The 17,654-nt window shown below is 37.3% G+C and overlaps 1 protein-coding gene across 1 annotated transcript; it reads right to left on the bottom strand.

Annotated features, from left to right (window-relative positions):
- Window positions 1-3,563: 3,563 nt before the first annotated feature.
- LOC138868546 (uncharacterized) lies at window positions 3,564-4,996 on the bottom strand. The gene is made up of 3 exons (XM_070146100.1): window positions 4,946-4,996; window positions 4,739-4,861; window positions 3,564-4,574 (listed from the first exon to the last, which is right to left on the bottom strand). Exons 1-3 carry the CDS (start codon window positions 4,994-4,996, stop codon window positions 3,564-3,566), a joined length of 1,185 nt encoding a protein of 394 aa, XP_070002201.1.
- Between the last annotated feature and the right edge of the window lie 12,658 nt (window positions 4,997-17,654).

The raw sequence follows: 17,654 nt of genomic DNA, 5'->3' as shown, positions 1-17,654 counted from the left end.
TATAGGTGATATCCCTTTCCTATCATACCCTTTCACTAACTCATGTCTCAGTATAATATTGTCAGTGATAACTGTTACTACTATGCATGTATTTGTAAATAATGATTCTGGAAATTAGAACGTTAGCTTATAAACGTAAATATAAATAAAACAAAAATTAATTCGAGCTCACTGAATTCACAGTGTTTCCTTAAGGAATTTAATCCCCTCCTAGTACCCAAGGTTATGGATTATTTCCTCCCAGGATAGAATGAATTACACACTGGTGTAGCGGTACTTCAAACCCCAGTGTTTCAGCGAATACAAAGTTTGGCAGCAAATCACACTTACGGATGCTTTGTTTGTAGTTTAAAACAATGCAGAACAAGGGAGGAAAACTCAGAAGTCGAATGGAAATTCTGAGAGAAAAGAATGCAAATTATAGCCAACGTTGAGTTTTCGGTGAAGAGAAGATCAATAGCTCTCAATGGTGGAGCATACACTAGCTTGTTATGGAGCAAGCACTTAGCCATGGTTGGAGGAGCACTAGGCGGCTGCTATTGCAACTGGTGGTACAATACACGGATTGGAACATATCTGTTACAAACACGAATAATATTACGTTAATATCTACTATTAACAAATAAATTTGGTCCAAAAAATTAATCAATCAATCATTTGACCGAATCTGAAGCTGAAGCCGTAGCCGAGCCGAGCGAGCGAGCGACGATGACGGCGCGAGGCTTGCCTTCTTCCTAACTCTTTAAGAGCTACATGAAGTGCATTTGTATATAAACCCACCAAACTCCTTTTCCTCTACCAATGAGGGACAATGTCTCATTAAAAGGAGAGGGAAACTTAAAATTTTACTCAAAATTTTCATTTTCCTCCATTTTCCATTCACCCTCTTTTTAATACCTTTCTATATTAAAAAGAAACTCAACAATAACTCTCCCTAGAATAAAAGTTGATTGACTATTATCGACCAAAGCATCCATAACCCCATGTAGTCTTTTTGTTAGGATCTTAGATATAATCTTACACGGTATTGTGCAGCATGAAATAGGTCTAAATTCTCTTATACTCGAGGGATGTTTCACCTTTGGTATCAGAGTGACAGAGGTGACATTGATTGGCAAGTGCATCTCTCTTGTGGCAAAGAACCTGGTAACTGCATTTGTGATTTCTTGCCCTAGAATTGACCATGTCCTTTTAAAGAATAGGGAATTAAACCCATCACAACCTTGAGCTTTCTTATCATCAATTTCACCTAGTGCATTGTATACTTTTGCAACAGTTACGTGTTCAATAAGTTGCAGTTGTTGCTTCCTTTCTAGAATGTTATCTTCCTTCATCACCCCAGGTTGAATTGCTGGAAAGCTACAGGCAGAATAGCCCAATAGCCTTTTGTAGAAGCCAATAACTTCATGTTCAATGATCTTTTCAATTTGGATAATTTCTCATTCTGAGTTCATCAGCTTTTCGATATTGTTTTGACTAACTCTATTCTTCATGTAGGAATAGATGTAGGCAGAATTGGAGTCTCCAAGTTTTAACCATTGGATCCTAACTTCTGTTGATATATACTTTCCTCAATTGAGCCCTATTTTTCCAGTTGCTTTCTCAGCTCTTTTTCTTCTTCAAAGATGTAGTAAGATGCATTGTTATATCTTGCCTTTTTCCTGGACTTCTTTTAACATTATTCTAGTATTATTAACTCTTGCCTCTAAACCCTAAAACTTTGTGGTATGCAAGGTCTTAATGGCATTCTTCACCTTCTTAAGTGTTGCTCATACTGCCTTCATACATGATCCTGATTGTCCACTCCAAGCTTCATTCACTATGTTTTGGATGTCATCAGGATCTGCAAAGTGATTGAAGAATTTGAATGGTTTGGCCTTTTTTGGAAATTCTTCCATTTGGATATCCAGTGGTGAGTGATCAGAGAAGTAAGGGCCCATTACTACCAAATCTAATTGAGTCATCTGGATCATCCATTCTGCATTTCCTAGTGCCCTTTCAATTCTACTAAACACATGACTATTTGTCCAGGTGTAGTTCTTCCCCACTAATCTGATCTCAGCCATGTTGGTATCATCAAGGTAACTCTTGGAAGTACCTAGTTTTATTTTCCTATAGAGGGTTGACATTTGTTTTGTCTGTTATATGTAGAACATTATTGAAATCTCTCATGTATAGCCAAGGTCCTTGTTGTTGTTGATGCCAACTTTACAGGCCAAACCATAATCTCTTCCTATCTCCAGTATTATATAATCCATACACAGTTGTGAAACTAAAATCCAGCCTTGGAGAATATAGTAGAGTTTTACCATGTATAAACTGCTCCTATTGATCCAGCACATTGAACTGTACTTGATCTGGATCCCAAAGGATCCATATTCTTCCTTTCCCATATCTTGTAGAGTCCTATTTTTCCGCTCAACAACTCCATTCTGTTGGAGTGACCTTGGAGCAGAGAAATTGTGGGTGTATCCTTGATCATTGTAGAAATCTTCGAATGCTCTGCTTTCAAACTCTCCTCTATTATCACTTTGAATTGTTGTAATAAAATACCCTTTTTCTCTTTCGAATCTTTTATAGAAGATCTCAAAATTTTTCAAAGCTTCATCTTTGTGAGATAAAAAAACTGCCCAAGTAAAGCGTGAGTAATCATCAACAATAACAAAAGCATATCGTTTTCCTCCTATGCTAGCAGTTCTAGTGGGTCTAAATAAGTCAATATGAAGCAATTGCAAAGGCTTTGAAGTAGATACAATATCTTTGTTTTTGAAAGAGTTTCTGGTTTGTTTACCAATCTGACATGCATCACATATATGATTTCTAGAGAAATTGAGTTTAGGCAAACCAATAACTAAATCATGCTTGGAGAGTTTCTCTATCAGATGCATGCTTGCATGACCAAGTTTCTTATGTCATAACCATGGATGATCAAATATGGATGTTAAACAAATATGACCATCTATATTTTCAAAACCATCAAGAATATAGCATGTTTTCATACATTTCCATACCTTTTTCCTGGGAGGATTATTTTACCTGTCTCATCTTCAAAAACATAGCTTGTTTTCTTGAATTTTACTTCACGCCCTGAGTCGCATAGCTGACTTATACTCGGAAGATTATAGTTAAGTCCATCAACAAGATAAACCTTAGTGGTATCATAGTTATTATTGAAAGGAACTATTCCGATACCGACTATTTTTTCTTTTGAGTCATCACCAAATTTGGAACTTCCTTCATCTATTTTTGTAACTTCTTTAAACATGTTTTTGTCACTTGTCATGTACTGGAACACGCACTATCTAAGTACCATTTTCCTTTGCGACTCCTTCTGTGGTGTTCGTGCAAAACGTAATTATCACTTCCTTTTAGGTACCCAAGCTTGCTTGGGTCCTTGTTGGTTAGTGTTCCTAGACTCAAAATTGTTTTTGGGTTTCCAAATCCACCCCGAGATGTTTGATTTACGAAATTGACAAAAAGAATATTTATACTTTTGTTACAGTATTGACACGTAGGTCCTAATCCATTCTTGGATCTTCCATTTGTGTTAGTACTAGTGGACTCTATTCTGACTGGTCTTCTCCAGTTGACTTGTAAGTCGCCTGGTTCGACTTGATAGAACTATGACTAGTGAATTTACGCATGCCATTGAGTTGCATTTGCAATTCATGAAACTCATCTTGAAGTACTTCTTTTTCAATTTCGCATACTTCAAGCTTGAATTCCCAGTCTTTCTTTTCTCTGTTGAGTTTCTTTAGTTCGTTCATCATTTTTTGAGACTCTTTCAAAGTAAGGTCAAGAATATCCTGCAATTCATTACATCTTTCACAATTATAAGATCTTACCTCGCTTGTTTCACCTCGTGCCATGAAGCAGTTCTCATTGTCATCTTTGCACTCGTCATTTGAAGCGTACCCATCTATCCAACACCCCGAGAGTTTGTTCATGTCATTTTCCAAAATTGTCATGAAGCATAGATTTTCTATCTCTTCGTGTTCTGAATTGTCTTCATCACTCCAATTTCCAAATGATTTGTTTTTGTTAAAACCTCTAAAAACCTTTCTTTTAAGATCAGGGCATTCAGCTTGAACATGCCCAAATATTCCACACTCATAGCATTTACCATCATTTTTGTCTTGTTCGCTATATTGCCTAGTTCGCCTAGGTGGTATCCTGCCTCTTCTTGTATTCCTGTATCTCTTCATTAAACCATCCATGTTCCTTGATATCATGGAAATTTCTTCTTGAATAGCTTCAGGGTCGTCATCAATATCATTGTCTGCTCTTTCAGTTGTAGCTTTGAAAGTAACTATTTTCTTCTTTTCTTCCTGGCTTATTTTCTTAAGATGAGTTTTCTCGAATGCTATAAGTTCTCCTCGAAGTTCGTCGTACGATAATTTGTTCAAATCTTCCGATTCACGTGTAATCAGTTTTGTCTGCCAAGTAGTAGGTAGACTTCTCAGAATTTTTCTAACTTGATCGCCAGTTGAGTATGGTTTACCAAAAGCTTTTAGATTGCTAATGATTTTGCTGAATCTGGTAAACATCTCTTCAATGGATTCTCCTTCTTTCATCTGAAAAAGTTTGTAGTTATGAACATGTTGATATGAGTTTCTTTCACTTAACTGGTTCCTTCATACGTAAATTCAAGTTTATCCCACATCTTTTTGGTTGTATCACAACTAGATATTTTCTCATATTTTTCTCCACTTATAACATTATAAAGCAGATTCCTTACTTTAGCATTAACTGGCACAACTGCCATTTGCTCATCTGTGTATTCATCTATATCTTCAGGACCAGCAGGTGGTTGAGCAGCAACCGACAGAGGGCAGTTCCCCCTTTTGATAACTCGCCAGACCTTGACATCATAAGACTTTGCTTATATTTCCATACGCACTTTCCTGTGAGAGAAATGTTGTCCATTAAAATACGGTGGCCTCACTTGTGATGTTCCTTCTTGGAAGAGTGCTCCGATAATAATTTGATTTGCCATGATCTTTTCTCACAAGCTGTTAAGAAAAAAAAAATATGAGTCTTGCTCTGATACCAATTGAAAGTACAAGAGGGAGGGAGAGGGTGAATTGCTTATTTTAACAACTTTTATCAATAGTTGACTAGATCAACAATTAGTCGACTTGAGGTAAGGATAAAATAATAATAGTAAATGCAGGAAGTAAAGACATCGAGATTTTTATACTGGTTTGGATTCAATGTGAATCCTAGTCTAGTCCCCTTGGGTTGCAAGGGTGTTCTCTTTCAGTGATCGTTGTTTCGTGAGTACAGATTGAATGGCGTATCTTTACACCAATAACGTAGTTTCTATATCTCTCTTTTCTTTTCTTGATACAACGTTTCACCAGTGTTTATCTCTTTTTCTTCTCTCACTTAGTTACACAACATATCTAATGAAACTACAATGCTTGTTTGAAGTAGAACAAAAAGAGGGTTGATGGTTCGATCAAAGTATGTATCTCCAAGTCTAAAGATGTCGTATAAATACTTTGCAAGGAGGCCTTGGAAACTGAAGAGATTGTCAACCCAAGAGATTTGATCCTTGGAAGGAATCTCAAATTGATTCTTTCCAAGAATAAGATTAATTCCCGTTATTCTTCCTTGATGTGTGGATTTTGATAGCTTTCCATCTCTAAGTCTTGATATCTGTCGGATTTGCTGATTCATGATAATATGTTTTTCCTTAAATTTGGGTCCTTCCAGTAATAGATTCTGATTGATTATCTTTGCCGGATCTTTAGTGCTTGTTCTCCTTTTTAACGCCGATTCCTTTCCTTTGATTTCTTCAATCAATCTATGATTGATTTCTTCCTTCAGCTTTGATTACTTCAATCAATTCTGATTGATTTCTTCCTTCAGCTTATCCCCGTTAATTTATGACCTTCTTTTTGCACTTCGATCTTAGTTGATTTCCGTGAGTCCCTACACCAAAAGCGATTATATTATTTTTCATCATTAAAACTAAAACCTAACAGAGATTCCTCTTCTTTAATTCTTCAATGGCAAAAAACACTTATTTGTTAATTAGCGCTCTAAAATTGATCAACCATGCCATTTTTTCTTTCCATCGCACAAGAAAAAAGACAACAAATAATCATATTGGACAATTTCACTGTCTTTTACTTTTCTGCTGGCCAGTGATATAAGTCATGTCACACCTCCTTTTTTGCCTACACCCCGAAAAGAGTATAAATTCAAGAGAGTTTTTCCAATTAAAGGACAATCGAAACGGGATTATTTACATTAAATTCAGAGTCGCCACTTGGGATAATTTATGGTGTCCCAAGTCACCGGTTAGAATCCCGAATCGAGGAAAATATTGACTCTGTATTACAGTCCGCGAGCCAGAAATCCAGGTAAAGAATTCTGTTAACCCGGGAGAAGGTGTTAGGCACTCCCGAATTTCATGGTTCTAGCACAGTCACTTAACAATTTATACTTGGCTTAAATTATTTAATTATGTGTTTAGAAACTACATGCATTTTACCTTTACCGCTTTTAATTACGTGATTTGCTCGTATTTAAAGAATTATCGAGTTACGCATACGTATACTCTTGGGGTTTGGTGTGTCAAGAGTCATGTCACGCGTACGTGTACACAATTCACGACGCTTAGTTTATTTAAAAAAAACTTAGTCAAAATTGCGCGGACGCGTACCTTAATTTATTTTTTTAAAAATCGTAATTATGTCATGCGAACATGTACACAATCACGATGATTGATTTATTAAGATCATACCTAAAAGCATATCATCGATTTGGTTTTGATGTAAATATGTGAATGCAAGATTTTCATAGATCAACAGTGAGCCTTCCTCATTCTCGCATTTTAGAATTAAAATTTTAAAAAATTAAATACTTGCATTTTTTAGAACTATGTTAACAGAAAACAAAATATTACCACACAAAGCGACAAATTTTGCTAACATAGAAAACTGAGCAAAACAAAAAAAATGAAACTTTATAGTCTTTTGATATTAAAACAAAACTTCAAACAAACTACCTAGAGCACTTTATGAATTATATATCTTAAGCACATAATCTTTTTTAAAAAATAAAATATTCCTACCAAATTAACACTTAGAAATTTCCAACTTTCATGGCTAGGTAGTTAAAAATTATAAATGTTTACTCATAGAAGAAAAAACTTTTCTTTATGTAATAGAACTTACTACAATCTTATAAAGAAAGTTTATTATAGTTTATGGTCTATTCACAAGAATGATTAGAAAAAGTTAACCTATTTGTGACTTAAGGATACTATAGCACTATTTTTGTCCATAATTAACAACTCTTTATTTCTATTTTTAAAAGTTTGGCCGTAATTGCGCGAACACATACTCCGGTTTATTTTTAGAAATCTTAATTGTATTACGCGGACGTATAAATAATCACAATTGTGTTTTTTAAACGGCCCTAAAGGCTTTTTTATGAATATTAATCATTTTTATATCTAGGTTATGAAACTAATGCGGGGGCCATGCAATTTGTCATTTTTTATTATCTATATAGTCCACCTCCACTATTTGAAAGAAGTTAGTTGTCTACCCATTAAAGGATTGGGCTTTTACTCATAGTATACTACTTGTTTAAGTAAAAGGAACAGTCCACGTTGGATTGCTGAAAGGCCCAAATAAATAAAGCCCCATTAACTAACATTGATGCGGACCTGGTATACGAGTCGTTGGGCTCCAAGTGAGCCCAATATCAAAATCTTAGAGATATCATGAACCATTCCCTATTTCGAGCTTGGCCTAGTGATTAAAGGCCCACAATACTGAAACTCAGATTCGACGTTCAAGGCTTGGGCCAACAACGAGCCCAACTGCAAATTGATAACTCCTGAAGCTCAAATATACTAACTCTAATATTAACTTTAATTTCTACTAAATAATTTGAGAAAACTTACGAAATGAACCCAATTAATGTCTATTATATAGATAGCTAAACTAACATTTATACCCTAACACCAATTAACACCAGAATATTGATGATAAAGCTTTCAACATCTTAATTTAAGATAAAGAATTCAAAGGCTTCCTATTAAACTGACCAAAACTCCATATGAGCTAACCACATACACGAAATAGGATAGTAAATACTAACATATCCTCAACTCGAAACAATAAAGCGTCAATCCAAACCAGCAGAGTGATATTATGACTTAAACATAATAGAAATGAATACATGCTCCTCTCAACAGTAATGAATACAAAGGTTGCCTTACACATTGATCAACAAATGAACTAGCTATTCAGCCTTGCAAACACATATAACTTCCCGATCTTAACCAACATTTATCATGACCTTTCATATACATTTAGCAACCAGCATAATGAATTACAAATTATTATTAACACATCATTCCTTATTCAAAACAGAACCGTAGGAGACATAGGAAAATTAAATTGAATCAGATGACTTTTAAAAATGCAGAAACATCAAGCATACGAGTATATTATTACAAACATCAACTTGAGTACACTAAACTTCATGTCCATCCCCTTTTCACACATTAGAAGGTGAGATGAATACCTGGAAATGAGAGTAAAGAGGGGTAAGGTGCAGCAGTAGCATCAACAGGACTCAGCAGTAAAAATAAACCAAAGGAAACCAGTTTTTTAGCCAAATTCAGCCCAGTAGAAGGATCAACTGATACTTAGTAATCAAAAACAATCAGAACTTGAACCAAACACTTGAAAACCAACACATTCAAATTATTTCAACCTATGATTATTTAGGGATTGTTTCACAAATGAAAAGCCTCAAAATCTCGGAAATTTTAATGGAACAGTTAGTATGTATTTTTCAGTATTTCCGAATCTCTCTTCTCTCTCTCTCTCTATTTGTATCTTTTTTTTCTATCTCCCTCTCTCTCAGAATCTTTCTCTTCGAATGTTCTCTGTTCTGATTTTCAGCTCTTTTAAATAGACAATTAGCTTAGTGCCTTCTCCATTATCAATTCACCTTTTCATTTCTTAATTGGCCACTGATTCAGTGCTTTTAATTAATTCAGTAATGCAATTTCTACCATACCACTATTAGAAGTTTCTCAATTAGTGACCACTTGCATAAATCAGTCATTATTATACATATTTAATCAAACTCAAGATAATCATTAATTTAACCGACTAAGTTATTAGATGAGATATGATTTCCATATTCTAAAAAAACTGACTACACAAACAAATTCACCAACATTCTGAAAAACCAAACAACGAACAGAAAAATAGTTTATGCCAGAAGATTGGTCGAGTTTTCAATTGAAATCGACCAGAGAAAAGAAAAAGAGATGAGGAAAGACGAATATCAGAATAATACCAATTAAACTATAAATATAGAAAATAGGACAGAAGAACTCACCGGTCAGTAGTAACTGAAGAGAACCTTCGAATCTTTAAAAAAATTTAAACCAGATCTTGACTTTAACTGTGTGTTCTTATCAAGAACACACAGATAAAGTCAAGATTAGCTTAAAGTAACAACGAATCTTTACTCTGTAGTTTTAGGTTTAAAACTTAGATTCACTATTCGACATGTTCTGGTTTAATTCGAGGGTAACGAGTCGTGGATTGAAGAAGAGGAGAGGGATGGGGCTTCAGGGTGTTAATTTGGGAAGGATTGGAGTCGGCGCCACCACCGGAAGGCTGTGGTGAATGGTGGCGGCCGCTAGGGTTCGTCCCTTTAAATCTAGATTCGAACAGTTCTAGGGATGTTCGAGGGAACTGGAATAGGGATTTGGTATGAAGGGCTTGTGATGTTCATGGGGTGTGGTTTTCAGGAGGATTGGAGCCGGCGCCGCCACCGGAAGGTGGTGGGGAATGGTGGCGGCTGGTCTCTAGGGTTTGGGGTGAGGGAGATGATAGACGAGATGGGGGGGTTCTGAGGGGGCGGGGTTTGTTTGGGTATATATATAATGGGGTAGAATTAGATCCAGACCGTTTGATCAAATGAGATCAACGGCTTGGATCAATCACTTAATAGGAATGACATCGTTTAAAGACCGGATCGGTCTCAGAAGAAACGGGTCAGATTCAGGTGAGGCGGGTAAGGGGTAAAATCTTAGCCGTTGGATGAAATCAAATCAACGGCTCAGATGAATGGGTGGTACAACGACGTCGTTTGGATTGTAAAGGGGGCGGACCGGGTTGGGACGGGTTTGGGCTGGTTTTTGGCTGGGTTTGGCTAGGTTTTGGGCTGGATTGGGGTAAAACGACTTGGTCCTGGAATTATTAATTAAATGTGGCCCCAAATGGATTTCTTATTCTCTTTTATTTAATTCTTTTCCTTTTCTTTTCTTCCTTTTTCTTTCAAAAATTTGGAATCTAAATCCTAATTAAATTATAAAAGACCTAAATTAGCTTAAAATATTAATTAACTTTAAATAATACCTATCACAAATAATTAAACACTTAAATTAAAAGAAAATCACACAATTTGACCAAAGTACAAAAATATGTTATTTTTTGTGAATTTTTATTTTTGTAAAATACCTAATTATTAATTAATTCCAAGAACGTAAAAATCAACTCCTAAATGCAGATGCTGTATTTTTATTTTTATTATTTATTTTTTTATTTTTAATGCATTAATAAAATTAAACATGCACACGAACATATGCAAACAATCATAAAAATCACAGAATAACTCCTAAAAATAACACATAATTAAAGAAAAGATCTAATTTTGGGAATTCTTTTGGAGTAATTCGTATGAGGCAAAAATCACGTGCTCACTGTGAGAACGTGATTTTTGCCCTATGAGATTCACTCCCAAAAAATGCAAATAAAATAATTTTTCCGTTGCTTGCAATTTTGTGGATTGTCGTGGTGTTTTTTGTTATTGTTTGCATTTTCTGTGCACGTTTATTTGTTAAACTAATGAAAATACAAAAAATATGTCGCCTTTGCATCTAGGATTTAATTTTGAAATTAGGATTAGCCAAGTAAATATTTGTTTTACAAAAAAATGAAAAAAATCATAAAATAACGTACTTCGCATTTTGGTGTTTAATGTCAAAATTGTGTGATTTTCTTTTAATTTGGTATTTAGTTATTGGTGATAATAACTACTTAGAGTTAATTAATATTTATAGGATAATTTGGCCAAGGTTAAATTTAAGCTTGTATTTTATTTTAATTAGAAAGAAAATTGAAAAGAAAAAGAAATTAAGAAGAGGAAAATCTGGTTTGGTTCTTTGTTTGGTTCTCGTTGACGCCTAATCGTTCTGTTCTTTTCTTTGGGACCTGCATAACAGTGTGTAGAGGAGTGTAGAGTGTTTGAACTAAGTTTGGGATATCTATTTGTCTGAAAGAATTCAAATCCCAACTGTGTTTGAAATTAATTAGGAAGCCTTTAAGATAGCCTAAGAATTGTTTAATGAAAAGGTATATCTCACCTACTTAAGAAGTTGCTAGCACATGGTAGGATCAGTCTAGGGATTAAGTTAATAAAAAGGGGATCAGCAATGCAAAGGACACCCTGTTCAATACTTTTAAGAGTTGGAAAGAAAGACAACATGGGAGGAACATTTCAAAAGGCTGAAATAATATAATTGTAAAGGAAAAGAGGAGCTGGAAAGGGAGAGAGACTGGAAGTTTAAAAGGAAGAAGAAAAAAAGAAGGGGGGGGGGGAGAGAGGTATACACTCGATATACACTCTGGATACACTAGATATACAGGGGCAGAATTCATTTTGGAGAGAGTAAAAAAGATAGAACCAAATTTTCCGAAATATTTAGAGCGGAAGAACACCAGAGAGAGTTCAAAGCTAGAAAGAGAAAACAAAGAGAGATTTCCGAACTATTTTTCTTCTCTATTTTTACTGGTTTTCTCCGTGTTGCTGGAATTTCTGGATTGAGGTGTTGAAGCTACTGTGTTGGGCTTTCTGCTGCTGTATTTTGTTGTTTGTTGTTGCTGATTGCTTACCCCATTTTTCTGTTCTACATACCAGGTACATGTCCTGAAACTCGATGTATGTAAATATCCAGTTGAAAATGAATGAAGTGGAGGCCTATTGTTGTTGAAGTGGAGGCCTATTGTTGATTTACTGCTTTCATTATACTGTAATAACCGTACTGATGGACTGTTAATTATAAGTTTGTGCATTTGAACCGTTAAGTGTGTGTTAGATATTTAGAAATGCATATGAGTTTAGTTGAGTATTCGTTGTAATAATTCCATGCTTGACTAACAGAATAGTTTCTATTAGTTTAGTTAATTTCCGGTTTTCCTAGATCTGTATAATGGTATTTTCAAGCTGTGATTAATTAGGCTGTAGACTGTTAAAGTAGTGTGATACTTCTTCTGATCATAGGATCTTTATATTTAGTAGTGATGATGTGAGTTAATCTATAATTCTGAGTTTGAGTGGTTGTGTGTCGGTTCGAAATCAGAAAGTTAAAAGTAGATATGAGATATGTAATTTGTAAGGTTAATTTAGGCAATCCATTTTCGTCCAACATCCTTAATTCTCGAGTTTCAATTCTCATATGTGGTCACGTTAGTGTTTAATCAAAGTTCATGAGTCAGCATTTTAATAAAAATGAGTCATAGTAGGGAATTTGAAATTTGAACTAGTATGCACCATGTTTGAAATTGTGATCATAGGCAGTTTACGTGGGTCATGAAATCTGAAATCAGTTGCTTTCCAACTCATGTTTAATATTGCATTGAATTTATTTTACTGGCTAGTTAATTTTAGTAGTAGATTTATCAGATTTGTGTTCTTAATTAAATTGAAATTCCATTTAGTGTAAAAGACAGGGCTTAACAGGCTAGTCCCTAAACGTTTGGGCCTCAGGATAATTGATGCACGGCCCAGGCCAGTTTTGGCCCCTTTCTCATTTAGGCCTGGGCCAAGGTCTGTTTTGGTCTGTGCATTTATTTGCTTCGGATTTGCATGTTGACCGGATTTGGAATTAAAGGAGAGAATTTGGGAAAGAAATAGCAGTGTAGAGGGTTAAGAGAGTGAATCACATGTTTAAAGAAAAATCAGTGTCCAAATAGCGCTGAAACTCTACCGAATTTTTGAAGAAAAAAAAGAAAAAAAAAGAAAAAAAGTTAAAACGAATTAAAAATGAGAAAGGAGTTTTGTTTTCGAAAATAGTTCATTTTATTTGACAGAACTACGCACGGTCTAATTCATGCGGGGACATGATACGTAGGCAATCTCTATAGGATTCGACCACCACTAAAAAGAAAAGGGGGAAATGAAAAATAAATAAAGGAGGATAGAATAAAGGAAGCTTAAAATAAGGGGCACAATTATGAGAGGCCAGAATGACACACGCAACCGAAGCAAATGCATGATAGAAAATGGTTAATTGCCTAGGTGCATTGCATCCCAACGTATAATTGCATATGTGTTAAACTCTAAAAACTAACAAGTTTGTTGTTTTCCAGAGAATTCAAGCAGTTAGTTTATTTTAGAGGATACTGGCACATTATCATTACCAAACCAGATCAAAGGGACCAATACCAGAAATCATGTCTATCCCGGATGTCGACACTAGTGTTGAGGTAGAGGAGTTGGACGTCAATAAAATGAAAGAGGAGATGCTCAAGCTTAAGCAACAGATGGCCGAAATGTACCAGGCCTGGTCCAAAGGGCAATCACCGCCGTCTTACCCAGCCAACCCGACTTTTACCCCACCATTAGCTCAGTCTCAGGATCATCCCGCCACCAATCCAGGTTTTCCCATTTATCAACACTACCATGACACTACTTCTCATATGTCACAAGCTCCGCCACCAAAATCAATTCCATACCCTCCTCCGCCAGTCACCCCTGTCTTTGTGGCATCTTCATCAGCTGCACTCCATAGATCCCCGAGTGAACCTATGTTCCAAACTCACCCCTGTGATCCACGTTCTGATCTCCCGAGAGAAGCTGAGAGACCAGCCAAAAATTCCGAACATGAGGAGATGTTCAGAAAAATGAAAAGCATAGAACAATCCTTCAGGGATATGAGAGGGCTAGGAGGTCAGGTAAGCGTGTCTTACAAAGACATGTGTTTATTCCCAAATGTACAACTACCGGCAGGGTTCAAAATGCCCAAATTCGACTTGTACAATGGACACGGTGATCCGGTGGCTCATTTGAGAGGTTTTTGCAGTAAGATGAGGGGAGCCGGAGGAAATGATGAATTACTAATGGCTTACTTCAGTCAGAGTTTGAGCGGAGCAGCATTGGAGTGGTACACCCGCCAAGATCACGGAAGATGGTACACATGGGATGATCTGGCACAAGCATTCGCTTGTCACTTTCAGTATAATCTTGAGATCATTCCAGACCGACTATCTTTGACTAAACTAGAGAAGAAGCACAGTGAAAGCTTTAGAGAATATGGTTTCCGGTGGAGGGAGCAAGCAGCAAGGGTAGATCCCCCAATGAAAGAGAGCGAGATGGTTGATTACTTTTTGCAGGCTTTGGAGCCAACTTACTTTGGTCATTTGGTGTCCGCAATTGGCAAGTCTTTTAATGAGGTTGTAAAAATGGGAGACATGGTCGAGGAGGGGCTTAAGTCCAACAAAATCATGAGTTATTCAGCGATCAAGGAAACCACTCAGGCCATTCAAAGCGGCACTGGGGTGTACTTGGGAAGAAGAAGAAAGAAGATGTCACGACTGTTGAGTCCGGAGCCTGGTTCGGACCTAGAGGCCCGTCACCCTACTATAGCCAACCATGACCCTACCACCAAAATTACCCCCACACTCCATATATCCCTCCACAACATTACTACCCACCGCCAGATCCCCATTTTCCGTCCATCATGCACAAACCTATACCCAAACTCCGGCACACGCACAATGGCATGCGCCGGCTCCACAAAATCCATACTCAGCTCCACAAAATCCATACCCAGATCCACAAAACACATATCCACCCCCAAGAGCCTACAGAAATCCCCCCGGAACGGGTTTCCGACCAAACCAAGCCTTCAAGAATGAGAGGTTACAGAAGCAAAAGACTTTCACTCCACTGGGGGAATCATATACCAATCTTTTCCACAGATTGAGGCAGTTGGGCATGCTGAATCCAATTGAGCCTAAAATGCCAAATCCTCCTCCTCAAAATCTTGACCACTTGGTGAGTTGTGAGTACTGTTCAGGAGCCCCGGGGCATGATACAGAGAAGTGTTGGAAACTGAAAACAGTTGTGCAAGAGCTTATTGATACTAATCGGATCGAGGTTCAGGCCCCAGAAGCACCAAATATCAATCAGAATCCACTGCCAGCTCACCATGAGACCCATATGATTGAGTTGATACACAAAGGAGGGGATCCCAAGAAGCCCTCGCAGACGGTAATGATGGTCCGTTCCAGTGAAACCAGCTCAAAGGAAAAGGTAACTAGTGAGAAATCAATGGTCCAGTTGAAAGGGGTAGACAATAAGCCAGTTATGGTAACCGAGAAAGGGTCGTCAAGCATTGTTGCAGTGAAACCCGAGAAAGCTAAAGTGGTAGTACCAGGGGTTGCAAGTAAACCTGTTGTGGTCGTGAAGGGGGCTCACACAGAGCCTGTTATTATAAAACCAGTAACTCAGCTTCCAGTGATCAACAACAAAGTTGTTCCTTGGAATTATGAACGGGTGACAGTTATTTACAAAGGGAAAGAAATCAAAGAAGAAGTTTGTGAAGCACAAGGTTTGACTCGCTTAGGAAGGTGTTTTACTCCAGAGGAATTAAGGAAAGCTAAAGATGATCCAACGCCAATGAAGAAAGCTGTAACTAAAGAAGAGGCAGAGGAATTTTTGAGGAAAATGAAAGTGCATGACTATTCTGTTGTAGAGCAGTTGAGGAAAACGCCCGCTCAGATCTCATTGCTCTCATTGCTAATCCATTCAGATGAGCACCGCCGATCATTGATGAAAATCCTGAATGAGGCCCATGTTCCCGACAAGATCTCGGTAAACCATCTGGAAAAGATAGCCAGCAAGATTTTTGAAGTAAACAGAGTCACTTTTTCCAATGATGAATTGCCCATAGAGGGTACTGAGCACAACAAAGCCCTTTACCTGACAGTAAAATGTGAGGATTCTGTGGTTACCCAGGTATTGGTTGACAATGGTTCAAGTGCGAACATCTGTCCTCTCTCCATTCTAAGCAAGCTGAAAGTAGAAGATGAGAGGATCCATAAGAACAGTATCTGTGTGCGAGGATTTGACGGCGAAGGCAAAAACTCAGTCGGGGACATAATGTTGGAGATAACTATAGGTCTAGTAGAATTCACAATGGAATTCCAAGTGCTGGATATAGCTGTTTCCTACAATTTGCTATTAGGACGACCATGGATCCACGCCGCTAAAGCAGTACCATCAACACTCCATCAGATGGTTAAGTTTGAATGGGACAGACAGGAAATAGTTGTGCACGGCAAAGATAATTTGTGCGCTCATAACAATACCATTATGCCATTCATTGAAGTGGAAGATGACAAGGGACCATGGGTCTACCAAGTTTCCGACGCAATGTCAGTCGAGAAAGTTCCAGAATTGAAGTGTATCCCAAATCCGAAGATAACCGCCGCATCAGTCATGGTAGCGTATGAATGTTGAAGAATGGTTTTGTACCAGGAAAGGGTTTGGGATCAGCTCTGCAAGGCATCATACAGCCCGTGTCTCTCCCCGAAAACTTAGGAACATTTGGTCTAGGATTCAAGCCCACAGCCGCAGATATAAAAAGAGCCAGGAAATTGAAACAGAGGACATGGGTCCTTCCAAAGCCGGTCCCACGTCTTTCCAGATCATTTGTCAAGTCCGGTACAAGGAGTCGCCCAGTGACAGCAATTCCCAGTTCTGTGATTGATCCGGACAAGGAGTTAATTGAAAGATTTGAGAAGTCGTTCGATAGTGTGAACATGGTGGAAATTGGAGAAGGTTCTAGCAACGCGGAAGTGCAATTTGTCGGGCCAACAACAAAGCTTAATAATTGGAAGGCTACTCCTCTCCCTACCCGGAAGGAGTCTTGGTAGTTTGCTTAGATTTTCCTTTAAGTTTGTACAGATTATTCCAGGGCTGTAATCCGGATTTCATTTTTCAGTCTGTTTGAGTGTGCAAACCTTGTTATCTTTTATAATTCAATAAAATACAATTTCCTTTTCTTCATCATTCCTGATGGTTTTCCTTTTTGTTTTGTTTTCTATATAGTTCTTTTTACGCTGGTTCTAATGACATGGTATGCATAAGGAATCCTCAGCCCAGTCTTAAAAATAAATCTGATTCCGAAATATTAGTTCAAGAAGTAGATTGTGATTACGAATCAGAATACGATGATGAGGATGAAGCTTTCGCAGAGATTAGTAAGGAGTTAATTCACTTCGAAGAAAAATCCAAACCCAACCTGAATGACACAGAAGCTGTCAATTTAGGGGACACAGACAATGTCCGAGAGACTAAAATAAGTGTCCACCTCGAGCCAAAAATCCGGGAGGAGTTAATCAAAGCACTCATCGAATACAAAGATGTTTTTGCATGGTCATATGACGACATGTCAGGTTTAAGCACTGATTTAGTGGTCCACAGATTGCCCACTAATCTGGCATTCCCTCCCGTCAAGCAAAAGTTGAGGAAATTCAAAACTGATATGAGTGTGAAGATTAAAGAAGAAGTTACCAAGCAGTTGGATGCAAAGGTTATTC

This window comes from Nicotiana sylvestris, chromosome 5 (assembly GCF_000393655.2).
Source record: "Nicotiana sylvestris chromosome 5, ASM39365v2, whole genome shotgun sequence".
Lineage (NCBI taxonomy): Eukaryota > Viridiplantae > Streptophyta > Magnoliopsida > Solanales > Solanaceae > Nicotiana > Nicotiana sylvestris.
The sequence above is the reverse complement of the archived record's forward strand: the minus strand, read 5'-3'. Positions and strand labels throughout refer to the sequence as shown.

Excerpts from the sequence above, each read along its gene's own strand:
- LOC138868546 (XM_070146100.1), bottom strand. The coding sequence starts at position 4,996 with ATGGCAAATCAAATTATTATCGGAGCACTCTTCCAAGAAGGAACATCA. Across the intron at positions 4,862-4,945 it reads TCCAAGAAGGAACATCACAA|GTCTGGCGAGTTATCAAAAG; the intron begins GTGAGGCCACCG and ends TATGATGTCAAG. Across the intron at positions 4,575-4,738 it reads TTGTGCCAGTTAATGCTAAA|ATGAAAGAAGGAGAATCCAT; the intron begins GTAAGGAATCTG and ends AAACTTTTTCAG.